A 19,818-nucleotide genomic window follows, 5' to 3' on the forward strand; every position below is an offset into this window, starting at 1 on the left:
GCCTTTGTGGCAATCTATCATCTGGCATATCATGAAAGGATAACCGCAACCATAGAGGTGCACGATCTGAATGCACAAAGGCATAGTCAATCCACATTTTGCATGTAAAATCCCCATTTTGTTGCGGAGCTACACTATACCATCGATCGAGACGGGCCTGATAAGAAGAAAGAGCATTATGTTGGAATGTGTATCTAGGTAACAAAGGCTGCAATTCCTTCCAAAGGTCCACCAAATCCAGATGCATCAGTAATTGTGACCATGCATGCCTTTCGGGGGTTAACATGTGAGTATGTCTGGAGGTATTGTCTCCCTATTGAGGAGCATTATTAAAATCCCCACATATAAAGGCATGATATCTCTATGGATATTGTTGCATGGCATCCCAAATTTCAGTTCTTTCTCTAGAGGATTGGGGTGCATAAACAGAGGCAAATTCAAACACCTCTCGTCGAATAACGCATTGAAGAACAAGCCATCTGCCTTTGTGGTCATTTAAAGCAATAACCGGTTGGAGCTCATGTTTGATCAAAATGACCATCCCTGAGAAAGAGTGCTCTCCAGCATAGAAAATGTCATAGCCACAGTAGTGTCCTGTCTTTCCTGCATAGACATGTTGGTTATGTTCTTGTAATGCCACTATGTCAGGCTGAAATCTATTGATGTACAGCCACACTGTTTTCCATTTCCTACTGTCACACAGCCCCTGGACATTGAGTGTAAAACATTTGATATGAGCAGTCATATTTACAGATATTTATAGTAATATAACAACTATGTACAACAGTAAATTTCATGATGTCAACCCTGCATTTCTATCTCAAGGTTAATGTTTCTCCCCTGAGAAGAAATATCCACTTGAGGTGTAGACAGCAGAGCAACAACCTCTTCTTCAGGGAAGAGTGTTCTGCTGGCTGTCACTGCAGCCCATGTGATCCCAATTCCTGTATTGACCTCTGGGGTGTTTCCACTGGAAGACGCACCATTGCAAGTACGAGGGGGTGGAAGTCTTCTAGTAGAAATAACTTTTCTTGGACTTTGCCATCCATGAATTGGAGGTTTCTATCCTTTTGTTGAGGGTTGAATAGCAGGAGGTGAATGTGAAGAAACATTCCCATTTGAAACAATGACAGGATACAAATGGGACTCTGCCCATAGGAGGGCGATGAGGAGGGACAGTGGGGTCCGAGGATCCGGAGGTGTGGCTGTTCTCTTCAGATCACATATGAGGCCACTCCTCTCTGTGATACAAAGGGAGGAACATGCACGGCACATGTGGATTTGTGTTCAGTTACCAGACACACAACCGACCTTTATTGCAGTATGTTACTTTCCCCCAGACACATCATCTTATGCGTAAGAGGTCACCACAGACGTGCACAACCCATATGAGACTATTCATGATGATGATATCACAGAGTCCTTCAGACACAGGGACACTCTCCTCCTTGGTGACTTCAATGCACATACTGGGAACAGACAGGTGGGCCTGTTAGATTTTAATGAGCATTCCCTCATAGTACCGGAGATGGATGTAGCAGAGTTGGGGATCGTGAGGCAGTCGGCAGATGCAGATGCACCAGTGACAGCATATGGGAGACATCTACTCGAGCTGGGGGCTATACATGACTTGATCATATATAGCGGTCTCCGAAAATGGCCATCATCTAGTGGGCTCATATGTTTTCCACATGGAGGGGGGACTAGTACGGTAGACTACTTGCTCGGTCCAATAGTATTTTCCCCACGGATACATGATTTTACTGTGCCGCTGCCGCCTCCACTTGGAGCCGACCACTCATATCTTACTTTCTGTATATCGGTCGCCATGCCAACCATGAGGAGGGCTCCCCACCACCCACTCGCGTTTAGATGCATTTTGGCTGTGCTCTTGACCCGGTATACGTGAGCCACCTGGCTTCTAAGCTTCCAATACTACTTGGAGATGGGATGGACCTTGCACATGCATCGGACACCCTTATATCGGTGATACAGGATGTTGCCACTAGATCCTTTCCCACGACACGATTTGCATGTTCGGGAAGATGCCCAAAATCCCTGGTTCAACAATGAGTACAGAGAGATGAGAGCCCACCGAACACGTGACACATCGTAAGAAGTGGGCTTTCCTCATGCAAAGGATGGATGAGGTGATCAGTTCCTTTAGCGGTGGAGATCCTATTACGGGACGGGGGCTTTTGTAAGAAGGGAAGTCACCCATTCCCATCATAGATCCCGCAGTCTGGCACACATATGCTTTGCTCCCTATATGATGTCTGAGGTCAGGTACCACTTGATATGTCCTCTATGCCCAGACCCACCACATGTCATTTGTTTACTTCGTAGAATGCACGAGCTGCCCTTCTCGGGCTTCATAACCGACAATCATGAGATCATGAGGGGCTTCACACTGAGCCTTTTGCGCATGGGCAAGAGATCTTGACCCCGATCTTAGCACAACTATTCAACCATGCCGTATGCCATGGCTTCCCACCTACTTGGAGCACCACCACCATAGTACCGATACACAAGGCAGGTGATCCCATGGACACTGGGAACTACCGCACTCTTATGATTGGCCACACTTTGGCTAAGATATATGGCTCGGTACTAGAGAGGGAGATCAGCAGCCACACAGAGGGTCACGGGCGGCGGGCACTTGGGCAGGCAGGATTTCGGAGACAACACTCCACCGTGGATCATATTTTCAACATGAAGGCTAGAGGCGAAGTCCAGGCATCAGAAAGTCTACACTTGCTTCGTAGACTTTCGTAAGGCATTTCATACCGTCCCACGCTCTCACCTGATCAGGAGGTCACAGGAGCTATAGCTCCCAGAGTTCATGATTTGGGGGGTCATGAGTCTATATGAGTGTCAGAGGGAGGGTACATGCCCCAGGAGGCCTATCAGACTGCGTTGAGAGCACTATCGGAGTAAAGCAAGGCTGACCCCGATCATCGACTCTTTTTGGGCTCTATATCGACGAGATCACTTCTTTTGTCGATCGACTAGGTGGAGAGGGTTCGCTCTTGGCTGAGCTGATGGTGGAGATATTGATGTATGCTGATGACATAGTCGTTATATCATTCTCAGGAGAGGGATTGGAGAAACATCCAGAGGCTTTGGAGATGTTGTGCAGGGAGAGAGACTTGACAGTTAACCTTGGGAAGACCAAGGTTATGATCTTCAACACCTCGCGAGCAGTGTCCCGTCACCATAGTTTCACATACCGTGGCGAGCTTCTAGAGATAGTGTAGTCCTACACATATTTGGTGATAGTGTTCACTGGAGCATGTTTCACGATGATCCATGCGGGTACAACGCCACTCATACAAGGATGGGGTGCTCTGGCCCGACGATGCTTTCTGGCACAATTCCAGGAACCCCTCGACGAAGGGTTGGCTCTTTGACACGTTGGTGAGACCGACTGCCATGCACGCAGCACCTTTCTAGGGGAGTGATATTTCAGTGACTGAGTGGAAGAGATTTGAGAGGCTACAAGTGACCATGGGATCCATGATGATTCGGAGTAAACCCTTAGTCCCCCATCAGATTATACAGGCAGAGTTCACCAGACCCCTCTCCAGGTTGATGCCATCTTTTAGACAGTGACATTCCTCCATAGAGTTTGGTCCTTACCCCAGTTGAGACTACCGAGGTTAGCATTAGAGTCCTCCAGGTGACTAGCAGAGAGTGGTGTTGATACGACATGGTACGCACAGATATCCATGTGGTTTGGTAGTCACGGCATTGAGATGGACAAACTTCCCCCCTTTTACTGGACGCACCACCTGAGATGATCCCACGAGATGAGATCAACCGTATCAGATGTTAGACCTCCTCCAACCGTATAGAGCTTGGGGGGAGAGGAGTTCTCCACCAAGATCCAATTCTACCATGATCACTTCTTGAGGATCTCAGAGCATGGTCTTGTCATCAAACCTCAGTATCTTGAGGATAGGAGAGTCTCACATGCACTGAAGATCGCCATTGGTCAGCTACTACGAGTCTCATCACATTAGCTGCAGATTGAGGTAGGGAGAGCTGTAGGCATACCCAGAGAGCAGAGGACTTGCACACTATGCCAGATGGAGGAGATCGAGATGGAGGAGCATTTTCTATGTGTCTGCCTAGTGGGGACGATATCACTGCCTCTTTTAGGAGGGACATGGATTTGGTCCACTCACACGGCTAATACATTTTCACGATCAGGTGTGTGTTGGGCTCTTCTTGCTTAAGATGCGTCGATGGAGAGACACTGATGCGATAGGCAAAAGAGCAGCATGGACTCATGCCACAGGTCACTGTCGACAGATCACAGACTTTTGTTATAAACTTTTATGCATCGGAGTTAGCTGCCGGTGTGGTTGAGGGAGAGGAGCTTGATGAGATGAGAGCATCATGGATCAGCAGTAGGAGTGTCCACCAGGATGCTGCCAGACGAGGGACACACACTCCACGTGCGACACAGAGAGAGACCAGAGCACGCACGATTGAGGTCTGGTCCATCCCAGCCCTTCTCAAAGGCGACCGCCAAAGACGAGGCATCACCCTTGACGTAGCCCGCCGGATCCATAGATCGGGGAGATCCCTCCCCCATGTCCCGAGACAGCTCGACAACCACAGATACGAGATTCTCACATCTCATCAGATTGCCACTAAGTTACCTGGATATGTGGAACGTGAGCATGTACTAGGAGTGCTAGCCCTGAGCACCTGACACTCTACTATTACTTCACTAGTTTAGCACTTCAGTTTTCAGTTTTCAGCAAGGGTCTTAGTGAACCCTTTGCTTCAGCCCTCAGTGGCTTGTATGAGGCACCTTTTGGATGTGCACTTTGTCTCATGGGCCCGCGAGGCGTATTCCAGTCGTTAATACACCTTTCTTTCTTTCTTTCTTTTCTCTCTCTCTCTCTCTCACACACACCTCAGCCTAGCTTGCTCCTCCTTGCTTAGTTGTGCTCCCTGCTCAGCACAGCCCAGCCTAGCCTAGTCCGCTCCTTTGTTAGCGCAACCCACCCTTGCTCGATTAAGCTCCCCCTTCTCTTTTCTAGTGTAAAGCTTGGGACTAGGAAAACCCCCCACCCAATCCAGTGGTTCAGATAGGTTGGGGGTCAAGGGCACAAAATTGATGCACATGCGTGGAACCTGTAGTTGAACAAGCAACCTAGCTGGCTCTACTGTTAGCTCATCCCTTAGTTCGAAATCTGGAAAAAAATGAGCATGGAATTTTTTTCTGGAGGTGTGAGGATGACTAGCTGCCAAAACAGAAGAGGCAGTCTCAAATGAAACAAAGAACACCTAGAAAAAACCTGCCCCAGGAGTTGAATGTGTTGAATATGCAATGAAGGATTATGGGGAAGAGCTGCCAACATCCAATCTCTAGCTTGGCTTTGAAAGGTAAGAGTCATGGATGTCGGCAAAGAGAGTAGTGGCACTCACGACTTCAACATCCTTCTTGAGCTGCTGCAACTGGTAGACTTGTTGTCACAGCCGGGGAGGTGGAAGAGGGATTGACTGAACATGAAGCCATTTGCCAATCTAATATGGAGGGCTGACTGGGAGACTGAAAATGAAATCCGTGGCTGCACAATGTGAGGAAGCTAAAGGAGAGGCTAAGGGCTAAGGAAGGAGGGAGGGAAATGGGGGAAGGGAGGGTTGGGAGAGAGGACAGCCGCACAAGACTACATGAACGCCCACACAGACCGTACGGTCGTTGTATAGTGTGTACGGATAGGAGGGGTAAAGAGGGCAGGCTGTAAAACAGCCCATACTGTTGTACGGGTTGAGAGACAAGAGAGGAGTCTAAGGACGACAAAGGGGATGGATGTAATCAAAGGGGTTGGAGGTGGAGAGGCTAGGGAGGGAAGCTAGGCGAGGCAGGTCATGGCAGCAGACGGGGCGCAACAGCAGCGGTTGCCTGAAAGGTTGCAATTTTATATTTAGGTTGCTTGAAAGGTTTTGAAGAAGAAAACCTTTGAACACAAATTTGCTACCAATCTAATGTTTCCTCCGTTGGATTGAAAAGTAGTGATTCCAAAATGACTCAAGACTTGATTTGATACCAATCTAATGTGGGTGAGTGGTCAATCTTGAGTAGAAATCTTCCACTTCACTTATGGCTTGTAAAGTAAAACAAGGATAACATGAAAAGCCTAAAATAGGGAATCCATCAATAGAGATATGCTTTGCGATACAAGCCCTATACACGTGAAAGCTAGCAACTCACCCCTCAGCCATAGGTTCACATATGAGAACCATCTTCAAGGTTTAGGTCCAGTAGCAGGAGATTGTTCACCTAATAGTTAGAATTTGTCTCTCAAACCATAGGTCCTCCTTGCTAGAGTCCATGCTTAGTCCCACCAGGCCATAAAGTCTGATGCTTGGGAGAGCTGCTACCAAGATACAATGAGTCTCTTCTTGTATTTTAAAGCCAAGATTTGCTGTATTTGGCACCTAAGCTGGAAAAATGAGGGCTATGTCCTAGATAGCTTGCTTTTCCAACCATAGTAAGAGCCCTGATTTTCTAAGAGAATCCCTCGTGAAGGGATCTAGATCTCATCCACACAAGCTCTAGTGTGTTCTTGTCAAATCCCTACATTGATATGGATCCAGGATTGATTTGGCCTCAACCGAGCCTGCTCATCCATTAGCCATCTTCAAAAGATGGACTTGTTCTTGTTAAGATACAAGTGCCTCCTTTTTGCCACTTGTTTGGAAATGAGTAACTTCTCAAGTATAACATAAAATACACTTTGTTACAAATACATTAGGCAAAAGTATGATGTTGGTTCATCCATTCTAGAGTCTGGAAATGGGGTTGTGTGAGAAAAAGGGTCTATGGTGAAGATGCTCTCTTAGCAGAAGTGGCACAGGCAGAGCCCTTGTGGCCATAAGAGTATGGATGATGCCCTGCTAGATAATACGAGGGGACTGAGCAATTCTCTAAGTGCCCTGTACAGCCTTTGTACAGTTGGATCTCCATGCAGCGAGACTCGCAATAATCTCGCATATCAAGTCTATGGCAAGGGGCTGGGGGTTCCTCTATGAATTAAGAATGCACTATCTGAGTGTGATGCCTCATAAAAGATACACCTGCCTCGTGTATACCAGCATTGGGTAAATTTCTCAACTCTAGAAGGCCATTTTGACCTTTGTTTATGAATTGAATTTTTGGTAATATTTCTGGAATTATTGAGGTGGCAGGTGGATGGAGGAAGCAGGCAAGGAAAGACCTTGGGAGCAAGTTGATATATGGAGAGTGGCAACAAACAAGGGGGCAATAAAAGCAGCATGAGGGGAGCAGGGCGAATGAGGGGGATGCTGGCAAGCTGGACAGACCAGGCAGGGGAGGATTTGCAGTGGGCTGAAGTTATGGCAGGTTAATGGAAGGGGAAATTTGGTTGCAGAGAAGGGGCTGAGGGAGAGCTGGTTGAAGAATGAAGGGGCCAGGAGGGGAATGCTGGAGGTCTAGATTGAAAAGGGGTGTGGGAAAGCTCCATGATAGTCCTAGGGGAGAGTGAGCAAGCTTGCTTGGTGAGTCCTTTTCTGCCATTTTATGTAATTAGATGATGTGTGGTTGGGTGATAAGACAACTTGTAATTATGATGGCAGGGAGGATCTGTGACAGCTATAGCGCTTGACAAGGGCATGCTTTGTGGATTTGTTTCGTCAGGTGGATATGCGGTAACTGCTCAACTTTCTACAAGGAAAATCATATTTTTATGGCTCATCAATTTGCAGAATTTGAAACATAATCATGATTTTTAGAAAAGATTTTGTTGGAGCTCAAGTTTTTGTTTGAAATCTCAGTTCAATCACAGGGCTTTCTTAAGCTGTCCTATTTAGTTATGCCATTTCTCTTTGGAATGAGTTCTTGACGGGATCATAGTTTTCAAAGTCTAATGAGTATTGTAAACATAGTAAGCCTTCTTGCTTTTTGTGATGCAGATGTTTTTGCGATCAAGACAATTCACTGGTGACGTGAAGTTCATGTATAGAACAAATTCTTTTGATTGGGATGACATTTATATCCTCAACTTCTAAAAGGAAGTGATGACACAATTCCTGTGTTTTTAACCTTGTGACTGCATCTATATATGCCAGTACTGAGGCAAAGTATAAATAAACTATAAATTGTGGGGAAGTGAGAAAGATGCTTCTCTAACACAAGGTTACAGTTAGAGTCTTTTTGTACAAATCAAAGTTAGTAGGGTGCTGATTGCTCTACAATCTTTCACGATTCTAATGTCTCAAATAATTCAATGTTTCCGCTAGACCTGGGGAAAAAAAGCACCGTTCTGTTTTTGTTTTGTAGAGTAATTTATGATTTTTGCGATTGTTCATCCGATTTAGAATGATTGGATGATTAATTTTAGGAGTCAAAGCTGTACTGGTCGCCTTCTGATATGCTTTATACTTGTGAAAGGATCAATGATCTACTTGACAGTGGATGTGGTCCTGGTAGCACCCCTGTAACAGTGAACAATGGTGATGCAAAAAGCAGAGAACAAAGTAATTGGGGTAATTATGCTAGAGGTGCAGTTCTTGCTTTGAAACAAAGAGGATACAAGGTGAAGCAGGTAGGATGATTAATGGAATCAACAGAATTTTAATGAATATATTGTTGAAATCTGCACATTAAAAGCATGGTTGTTGATGTAGGAGACCTCCATTAGAACATAGTTTTGGAACAAGCTGGAACACAAATTTGTTTCGAGGATCCACTGTATGCCATGGCCTTTTAAGGCTCTAAAATTTATGTGTTTTGCTCTATTCATTCATATTATCACTGGTTTTGAATCTGAGAACCATATGGGAATGATTAACATCTTTGTAGATTCATAACTGGTCTTGTCCTTTTTATCTAATTTACATAATCATCTTATTGTCATTCTTGTGTATCCATTGCTTGTTTGTGATTACAAATAGGGTGACACAATCTAATGGGAGTGAGGGACAATGGGTTCTCTAACAACACTGAAGGGTGTGTGTGTTTGTGCAAGGCTTGGTCTGCAAGAGTATTTTACACATTCATGGATCGAGGCATCCGCGTTGTTTGTATAGCCCCCCTCCCTTAGTCGTTGGCCTCTGTTTTTGAGATTCCCTAGACATTGAGCTGGGTTCTCTAGAAGCAGGTTGGACAACAGCACTTTTTCTTGTACTTTCTTTCAGAGTGCCACAGGGATAGCGGATTTGTATGGTCGGTTTCTCTCAAGCATTAATAGAAGGCTCTTTTCTTTGAGAAAAAAAAGAGGATGGCTAAAATGGACCTATGGTGAATCAATGTACAGCTATGTGGCCCTCACTTGTGAGCAATGCCCATAGGTAGCAGCGGAAGAGGAGGGATGTCCTCTTGATATTTGTGAGCTTCAAATGAAGTGTTTGTCCTTCTTGCCTTCTCTTTTACTTTCTCTCCACTTTGCACTTCTTCCCCTTCACAGTCATGACTTCGACTGCTCTCATTAGTCCACGTCAACAAGATCTTTGATGAAGTTGGTGGCTTTGGCAATTTCTTTGATGGGCGCACTTTGTCATTTGACTTGAGAGCTTCTTGAACTTCGATCGCTCTTACAGCTTCTTTATTGTGTTTGGTCTGCAAGAATCCTTCTATTCGTTCTCCTTAGGTACCTTTTAGTTCTCTTAGTTGCGTCCTTAAGATCTTAGGCATAAAATCTCTCTTTAAAGACCCTAGGATATCAATTATGTGATGACTAAGAATGTCTAAGGTGAGGCCTTGTTCCTTCCGGAGGTATTACCAAAGCCCTAAGGCCACTGGGTTGAGGATTTCCTACTTCGTGACACCAAGGAAGGGAGAGCGATGAACTGCAAATGTGTGAGGATTGCATTGGTGTGGAAAGTGTTGTGGTATGGGTGTGTAGGGATGTTACGGTACGAATGTAGGATGCAAAAGTATAGGAAGCACCATGGTGCAAGTGTACGAGGATTGTTGTGGTACGAAGAAACTCAAGTACGAATGTACAATAGGTACTGTGGAACAAATAAGTGAGACAATGAATGTTCGATAAGTGCAAGAGTGATAAGAATGTAGAGAGAGAAGAACCTACAAGCAGGCATATAGAACTAGTTCTTCCAAACAAACAAAACTAGTCAGCCTCAATCCCATTCACTACTACAACACAACACATTTACTAACACACCAATATATTGTGAGCTCGTAGCTCAAGCCTCTCTCCTTTCCTCTGCTGAGTGGTCCCTCCTCTCCTCTACTCAACGGTAGTCTCCTCTACCTCCACCTTTGCCTTCATTCGTGTTTGGTTGCATCCATTGGTGATGACCTGGGACGTCTCCCATTGGTAAAATCTCATTTATCCATTCTCTTTAGTTCTCATCCTTGTTGGATGGGAAGCAATTAGCAGGAAACAAGTTGAGAAAGAAATGGAGTGTACTTACAAATAGATGATGAAGAAACCCACTTAACTAGGAGACTACATACTGCATGCAGTTCAGGCTTAGTGTGGCACAAATAGATGAGGCAGCCAACAGCCTGCTGATATAGAGTGATATCTAATGGATTACTACCATCCTCCAAAGGTGTCTACACTGGCTTACAATCCTTGACTGAAACCTATCCAATGTACTTACACTGGCTCATCATGATGCCCCCCAAGAGCTATCCAATGTACTTACACTGGCTCATCATAATGCCCCCCTCAAAAGGAGCAAATTGGATGCCAAGATAATAATGCAACTGGCCCATATCTGACATGGCAAAAGATTGCTGCAAATCAGCCTTGAAGGCCGCAATTTGCTGAGTATCAGCCCCAGCGATAAGCATGTCATCCACATAAAAATCAATATGAGCAAATCTGCTCCACACTTTTGGACATAAAGTGTTTGCTTCTGTGGGGCTTTTTGAAACCAAGGTGTATCAAATGTGCATGTGTCCTAGCATACGATGCCCTGGGTGCCTGCTTCAAACCATAAAGGGCCTTACGCAGCCAGCATGCCTTATTTTCAAACCCTTCAACCTCAAAAGCTGGAGCTTGGCTGACATAGACTTCCTCAAGCCAATTACCATGAAGAAAGGCAGTCTTAATATCAAGTTGATCAACCTCCCAATGCCTGTGAGCTAAAGTAGCTTCTATGACACAGGGAATCGTAGTAATTCGTGACGTGGGGGTAAAAGTTTACTTAAAGTCAATGCCTTGCTGCTGAAGCATAGTCCTTGGCAACAAGACATGCTTTGTAACAGTTTATGCTACCATTAGCTTTTTGCTTCAACTTATAAACCCAATTTGTGCCCATGGCACGCTTGTTAGGAGGCAAGTCACAACTCCCATATGCCATTTTGGTGAATGGAATCCAACTCAATTTTCTCCACTCTTTGCTATCAAAAGAATCCTTATAGCATAAAGGTTCCTCATTACAAGCTGTGGCAATCAAAGTGACATCCAAAAAATTGCTATGCATTTGTCTTTGTGCGCCTCTAGTGTGGGCAGCTGTCACAGGATGTGAATTTCTAAGCTTTAGGAATTTTCGGTGACTGCCCTAGCCTCTAGCTGATTAAACAGTTCAAACTTCATTGCAATTAATTCCATGGGCCCAGGCAAGGGGCTGAAGGTTAGAGAGGGTTAAAAACCCCTTTAGCTAAAAATAGCTCCAAGAGCCATGTTTGGGAAGTTGGCTTTCAAGGCAAAAAGTCAAAATTTGTTTTGAGGCTTGTTTTTGGACCACAGAAGAGGGAGACACAAGTCACAGGATGGGAAAGTGCTCCAGGGCTATTCTATCACATTGCCTTGCTGATTTTCGACTACCAAGGCAGTTTGTAGGCTGTTGGTGGGCTGCCAGAAGCTCAAAAACGAATTTCCTTTTTGTGCCAGGAGCTTCCAAAACAATTCGTTTTGGCTGCATGCCTGCTGTTCATGCCTTCTTAGAGTTCCAAATCTTCCAGGAGCCTTCCAGGCCAGGCGCCTATCAAAATCACACTTTTCCATGCACTCTAGAGCTTCAAGGCAACTCGATTTGCTTCTAAGCGGGAGTATTTGCTGAGTCGCACTTGTTAGGAGCATTCTAGAGCTGCCAGACGCTGTTCCAGATCCACTCCAGGGTCACCAGCTACAATGTTTTTAGATTTCCCCCCTATTTGAGTTGCTCCAGGCCCCCAAAAGTGGACAAAATTCCAGCTACAGGTCTCCATGGTGCTAGATTACTTCCAGATTCACCTTTTAGGATTGGACCGCCAGGGACCAGAAGGGTGCCAAGAGGAGATTTTTTTGCTGTTTTTCACCTATCTAGGGCTGCTCTTACTGATTTCGCCTGCCAAAGTGCATACAGATTCGACTTTTCGCTTGTTGCTGTTTCAGGGTTCTCGGAGCCTTCAGATCAGTTGATTGCTTCCTAGAAGGTCTCCTACTGCCTCAGAATCTTTAGATCCTATTGCCTTGTTGCAGCTAGCCTTTCTGTGTGTCAGGATCAGCTAGGGTTGGTTATTTTGCTGGTCTTTGTCCTGCCAGAACTTGCTTGGAGAGTATGAGAGCTGCCAGGACAGACTTGGCTGATTTCTTTCCTGCCAGGACTCCCTTGAAGGGTATCAGAGCTGCCAAGTTAGAACTATCAGTCAGAATCGGAAGAAAGGCTGCCATGGGATATTGCACTGGACTGGGATGCCTTTCTGTGATTGCATGGCAGGACAGAAGTGCTTGTGAATGGATTATTCAGTTGGCTGTTTTTGGGGCTGAGGCACAACAGTGCTTTTCTTGTATTTGGATGCCTTTTGAATAAAAGATCAAAAGGGGCGCTAAGTCTAGGGCCAATTTGGTGTGTGTCTTGGGTATTGTGTTTCAAGTTATTTTGGTTTGCTGTGGAAAGTTCTAAATGGCTGGAAATTAAGTATTTTCTGGTTATTATCTATTCACTGCCCTTTGGAGTTTTCGAAGGCCTGTTTCCATGCTTCCATTGCCGGGATATCACCAACTTTCTCAAGGGGGTGAGACCTATGGTTGTGGATGATGCTGGGAACAGGGATATCACCATCTCTCTCAAGAGGTGGGGCCTAAAGTTGCTAAGAGAATTCAGCCAAGAGAATGCAGTCAAGATGTTGTGCAGTGAAAGCACATGATGTGCCAAAGCATATGCCTCATGAGGAACAGCCAGAGACAGAGGAACAAGAGAAGATCTTGGTTCAAGAACAGTTATTGTCACACGGTGGTGGAGTTTCCTCGTCGCTATTTGGATGTGATGTGGATGGAGGGGTGAACTGGCAGATCCACCTTAGTTGATGCAACTCTACTTTTCAGCACGAGCCGACTTTAGTTGAGGCTCATTCAGGCTCAACAGAGCGTACGTTTGGAGCGTTGCCTGATGCTCAAAAGGAGGGTAGTACCTCCACTCCCTCGGTTCATACAGCTCAAAGAGGTCGCTTGGTGACACTGTATGCTAGTTTCTCACCCAAGGTACCGCCTGCTAAAGGTAGGATTTGGCGAGTCGCAATTGCCAGAGGCTTTCCAGGGCTGCTAGATCTGATTTCGCCATTCCAAACCCACTTCAGGCTCACTAGCTACGGCGTTTTCAGATTTTGCCCCTATTTGAGCTGCTCCAGGCCCCCATAACTACACGAAATTCCAACTGCAGGTCTCCAAGGTGCCATATTACTTCCAAATTCGATTCGCGTTTCAGGATTAGGGGCCATAAGGGTGCCAAGAGGAGATGTGTTTTGCTGTTTTTCACCTATGTGGGGCTGGTCTTGCTCATTTCGCTTGCCAGAGTGCTTGAGAACTGCTCCATAAAGATTCGCTTTTTTGCTTGTTGCTATTTCAGGGTTCCCATAGCCTTCAGATCAGTCGATTGCTTCCTAGAAGCTCTCCTACTGCCTCAAAATCTTCAGATCCTATTGCCTTATTGCAGCTAGCCTTTCTGTGTGCCGAGAACAGCCAGGGTTGGTTGTTTTGCTGGTCTTTGTCCTGCCAGGACTCCCTTGAAGGGAATCGGAGCTGCTAGGTTAGAACTATCAGTCAAAATCGGAAGAAAGGTTGCCATGGGATATTGCACTGGATTGGGATGCCTTTCTATGATTGCATAGCTGGACGGAAGTGCATGTGAATGGATTATTCAGTTGGTTGTTTTTGGGGCTGATGCATGATAGTGCTTTTCTTGTATTTGGATGCCTTCTAAATAAAAGATAAAGAAATACCGAAAGGGGTGCTAAGTTCAGGGCCAATCTGATACAGGAGGAGGGCAATCTCGCTCTTGGGTGTTGTGTTCTAAGTTATTTTGGTTTGCTGTGGAAAGTTCTAAATGGCTGGAAATTAAGTATTTGCTGGTTATTATTTGTCCACTACCCTTTGGAGATTCCGAAGGCCGGTTTCAGCAGCTAATAGTCCAGCTTGTTTGCTGTCTCTGAGGGTATCCAACAGCCACTCGGGGATTGTTTTATGCTGTCTAATGACTGCCCTCTTCTTTACAATTGCTTGTTCAATAGAATGATCATCAAGAGGAGGCAAATTAGGCTGATTAGAAGCAGACGAAAAGAGAGGCAGCACGGAATCAAACACATCTGAGGCATTTATAGAAGGCTGTTTTTGATAGTCTCCAGCCAAGGCAATGCTGCATGCTCAGGAAAAAAAATCTTTGTTGAGAATAGCCTTCTACTTTGTGAGCTGCAGCCAATGAAAATCCACTTGACTCCCTCATCCTCCATTAATAACTAAGGTCTAAGGGAGTAACCTAGGTCTTAGGGAGAATTGAAAGTGCACATATAACGAGGTGTGACATCTCGTGTGCTCACATCCCATTTTCCACCCCTTATATTGGAAGGATGCTCCTCTCTTGTACGAGGAGTGGTGCCATACTAAGAGAGCACCTAGGATATACCCTATGCACATAGTCTATCTACCTAGAGTAGGAACAAATAGGACAGGGAAACAAATACCCAATGTACTGGTGAGGGGGGTACTACTGCAGCTTGAATGCTGTAGGAGGGCGTGTAAATCAGGTGAAAATCAAAAGTTTGAGGAGAAGCAGAGAATCTGGGTCATTATAGCATCTACCTGGGAACAAATATCACACAAATACCACTTGTAGACTATTTCTCTTTCCATAGTAATAGAAGGCATATAATAAACCTTAGTAAGGTAGTTATGAGCAACCGCTTGTGAAGCGTGTGTGCTAGTTGTTAGAACCGTCATGTAGATGGAATAGGCGTTCTCAGTTTTACGTTGTTCAAAAGTTCCGAATGCGAAGTGTTTTCTACATGCAAGATTATGCTTTGTCTATTTTTGTCTATACTTCTTGTATACTATACTGAATTCTAAGGAGTAATGGAATGAATATACAGCAGCATTATTCACTATGATCTCTGTTTGCAATAAATTCGGAAATGGAATGTTGTCTTTCGGAAGTTCTCACTATGTTTCTCAATGTTATCTGTTTATTTCAGTGGGTAGATTTCAGAATAAATCTCTACCCATTACACTGGCGATCTTGCAAACAAATTGGGCGTGAGAGATGCGTGAAGAGTACACATGGCTTCTCAGTGCAAGCATTACGGAAACAATGTGCATGCTGTGAAGTGTATGGAGGCGCCACCAAAATCGAAGAAGGAGAGTGTTCAACGTCTATAGAGACAAATTAAAATCTTGCAAGGCGATGTGCAAGCGCTGAAGTCAGTCAAGCAAACGATTTCTGTCAAGGGTGCACGCGGGAGAATTCAGTCATTTATTGTGCATTTTCAAGAGTTGATTTGTAACTTGTAGCAGAGGATACATGAAATTGTCGAAGGCAAAATTGTGGATTAAGTTGCTATGCAGTATCGAGGCCAATATAATGAATTCAATCTGTTGCTGAAAATTGCGAGTTTCGGGAGCAGTGAATTCTCATAGAATGTTCATGCAGGCATCGGTAGCGGATGTTAGACATAGAGGAACCTGAGTCATCTCCTCATCGTATTGGCCATCCATCTAGAGGACGAACGAGTGCCTTTGAAGAGGTTCTTGGGGAGCCGGCGCAAGGTCGTGAAGAGGTAGGAGAAGCATCCGAATTCCAACAAATTGTGAACGAAACCACTGGAAGTTCGGAGGATGAAGATTGGGTTCTTGGGAACACAGCGTTAGGGGAAGAGCCTTCCACCAGTTCAAATGGCAGTTCCTAATACCACGATGCAGAGAATCCAGAAGGCCTTCGTAATCCATGGTCTCCGTCATAAGCTTTCATTCGTGCAACTTATGGTTATCAAACAGCATCTCGATTGTTGTAGGAGCAAAGGCAGTTGTATGACCCACTTCGACCCCAACCCCATCCAAGGAGAGTACGACCGGTTGTTCCAATCATCCCTGCAGGTCAACATGTAGAACCCCAGAGTCCGCTCTGCTAAATTCAGTGGCAAAACAAAACAAGACCCTGATAGCCACATTGGGCAATTTGAGACCCGATGGGTAGCAAGTGGTTTCGAAGGATAGTTTGATGATGTGGTGAAGAAGGAACAGTTGGCAGCCACTTTGGTGGGCAAGGCGATGAGTTGGTTCATTCAATATGGCATGAATCACTTTGCAGATTATGATGCTTTAAAGCAAGCTTTTCTTGCAAGGTTTGAGCAAGAGAAAATACCAGAAGCGATTCTCAAAAAGCTCCGACAATTGAAACAGAAGTATTTGTTGGTAGAAGCCTATGCCCAGATGTTCCGTAATTTGAACCAGAGGCTAGCCGCCGCTCAGAGACTGACTCAGGAGCAATTGGGAGATTACTTTTGCAAGGGACTGAATAAGGAATTGAGAAGTGTTATTGCTAGGAGGGACACCTCGGCAGGAGCTAATGACTTTGACAATATGGTAGCAGTCGCACAAAGTGTTGAACAAAGATTTGGCATAACCAAAAGAAAATCCAAGAGAAATACAAAGAAGGATGCAGAGGATTCTGATTCTGACACAGATTTGGATGAGGACTCTGACACAGACAGCAAAGATGAAGATACGGATTCCGAGTCCGATGATGATGATTCGGATGTTTTCGATGATGAAGACAAGAAGACAAAACCAAAAAGAAAGAAGCAATCAAAGAAAGGGAAATCCAAGGAGAGTCCTAAGTCAATGAAAAAGGTCAAATCTTCCTCAGGAGATGAGAAGCTAGAGAAGAAGATCAAACGGCATTTGAAAAGCATGGGGCTGTTAGAAGCTGGCTCATCTGAGAAGCCTAAATGTGAGTACTCACCAAGTACCTTGACAGAAACTTGTAACCTACAAACCAAAGATAAACCTTACCAATGTTTCACACATAAAATCAAACCGATATGTACAACAACATAGACACACGGGTTACATCAAGCCATCTTATGGTCTTCCTCAAGGCTTCGGTCAGTGGAACCATCTGAAGGCATGCAACATTCAAACTTGAACGTAACATTCACCCCCTGTTCAGGAATCAACATCCTCAATAAAGTCTGGGAACACTCTCAATTTCTGATAAAGAGGGGAAGTTCATGCTGAGCAACAAGCATTGTGGGTATCTTTGAATTGCGAACTGTCATTTCTCCTTGGTCGAGGATTCTTGCCGGTGTGCATCACGCATCATGCTTTGATTCTTGTAATAAAAACTTCCATCAATTGGAGAATCAGCTGGTAAAAACTGTTTTATCAAAGAAACATGAAATACCAGATGCACCTTGCAACCTTGTGCTATGGTAATTCTGCTGCCTACAATATCGATGTGAGAACTTAACACATTGTCATGTAGGCCAAGCACTTAGCATGTGAAGGTATCCTTTAAAAAAATCTCTCTCGTTCATCAAAGTCTCTAAAAGCTCTATTTCAATCCGCATAAGTCTTTGCCTTGTCTAGGATGTTTACTTCAGCCAATGCTAGCAAGCCCACATCGTCATCTTGGCCCAAAGGAATATGTTTCTTCATCTTTGCCCAAAGGAATACTTCATGCATATGTTTCTTCATGAATATGTTTCTTCATCTTTGCCCAAAGGAATCATGTTTTACAAGCACACATGTCTTCCCGACACCTAGATGTCCCCAACACATGGCCTATCATGGCACTGACGGATGGCCTTCTGCCTAAGATTATCCTAATTAGGTGTTACAACTTTGCTATTTCTCTTAAGCATACCATCATCTATGGTATATCTTGCATATGTATGGCCTCCTATAGATGCAAGGTCATCAACAATCTTGAGTTCAATCACAATAGCCAAAGGCCAAAGGCTTTGTACATACTCCTCCACCCTTTGAATTTCTTTAATCTCGGTCATTAGAGCGCTCTCTATACCGTGAAACTCATATCATGCATAATTGTGACAAAGAATTGGCAACCTTATTATTGTTCCCTCTTTGGTACTAGATTTCCATATGTAGCGTGGTCGCCACGGGGAAAATCTTTTGGCGAGCTTTTTAATGTGAGCTTTTTTACCATTTCCTTTTTTTTTGCAAGCTTTTTTTAGAAATCCATATGTGTTTTTGTTATAAGAAAGATGGGGAGGTTAGAAAGAGGGGGAGAGGATATAGGATATGTTCATTTTCATAGCATGTGGGAGGGGTGGAAGAGTGTATACTATGCACAAGGGGGGGCGGATGTGAGTGGCAGTAGGAGGCAAAAAATTATGGAAGATATGTCCATATTCAAAGTAGAAGGGAGGAACTATGGGAGATATGTTCATTTTAAAAGTGTATAATTTGAAACTTTTGACCTCATATTTGGATTCCTCGTTGAATTCCGGTCATTTTGAGTACCAACATGACCATATTCCGATAAAAATTGAAAAAATGGTGTTTTTGTCATTTTGGCCTATTTTGGGCCTATTTTGAGTCTGCGCTAGCGCAGATTCAAAATAGGCCCAAAATAGGCCAAAACTGAATTCATGACAAAAATAGCATTTTAAAATTTTTTATCGGAATATGGTCATGTTGGTACTCAAAATGACCGGAATTCGACGAGGAATCCAAATATGAGGTCAAACTTGTCAAATTATACACTTTGAAAATGAACAAATTTCCCACATGCTCTCCCTTCCCCTTTGCATTTATTAGTTGAACATAACTTTCACATTCCTCATCCTCTCTCTCCTCCTTGCACTCCTCTTTGCATACCTTATAAGTTCCCCCTCTACGTTCTCCACTATGATAACGAATATATGTTCCAACTCCCCTCCCCTCCCTTCTCCATGCCACCTTACCCATGCACCCGTCCCTCCCCCTTTCCTTTATCTCCCCTCCCCCCCCTCTCTCCTCTTAACTGCAACCACAACCCAAACTTTCAACCCACCCCACTCCATGAACCCCCCCCCCTCTCTCTCTCTCAGGTGAATGAAAAGCTCGCAATATTCATGAAAATTGAAAAAAAGCTCATGACAAAAAGCTCACCAAAAAATCACACCCGTGGCCACTAGCCTCTCAGATACGATTGTTTATAAAAACACTTCAGAGCATCATGGTCGACATTGACATAAAATTCTAAACAATATAAATAATGCATCCATGCTTTCAAAGCGTGAATAGTAGCATATTTGCTACCACATGACCACTCACATTGTTTTCTAGGACAATGGTTTTTGAGAATGCTGAGCTCCCTGTCCTGCTTCTCCTTGCTGCCCTCCATCCTGCTCCCCTCTTCCCTCCCAGCCCTTCCCTTCCCCTCCCTCCTCCTCTCCCTGCCAGCCCCTCCACCTAGGCTGCTGCCCCCTCCCCGCTGCTGCCCCTCCCTCTCCCGCTGCTGTCCCCCCCCCCTGCCTCTCCTGCTCCCCTCCCTCCCTCTCTTGCTGCCTAGCTCTCCCTCCCTACCTCCGCTACCTCCCCCTCCCTATTTCGCTACCTCTCCCTTCCTACCCCGCTCCCTCTCTCCCTACCCCGCTCCCTCTCTCCCTTT

General features: G+C 44.8%; 1 protein-coding gene across 5 annotated transcripts in view; it reads left to right on the forward strand.

Annotated features, from left to right (window-relative positions):
* GALAK (galacturonic acid kinase) overlaps positions 1-19,818 on the forward strand; it is a 210,749-nt gene that overhangs the window by 44,668 nt on the left and 146,263 nt on the right. For all 5 annotated transcript variants that reach the window (XM_087396316.1, XM_087396315.1, XM_087396313.1 and 2 more), the window contains 3 exons: positions 7,615-7,686; positions 7,951-7,994; positions 8,429-8,582. In XM_087396316.1, coding sequence (XP_087252442.1) covers positions 7,615-7,686; positions 7,951-7,994; positions 8,429-8,582 — 270 coding nt within the window. The remainder of the gene's footprint in view (positions 1-7,614; positions 7,687-7,950; positions 7,995-8,428; positions 8,583-19,818) is intronic.

This window comes from Dipteris shenzhenensis, chromosome 25, assembly GCF_047967505.1.
Source record: "Dipteris shenzhenensis isolate YYH24624 ecotype China chromosome 25, Dip_SZ_1.0, whole genome shotgun sequence".
In the NCBI taxonomy this organism is placed as follows: domain Eukaryota; kingdom Viridiplantae; phylum Streptophyta; class Polypodiopsida; order Gleicheniales; family Dipteridaceae; genus Dipteris; species Dipteris shenzhenensis.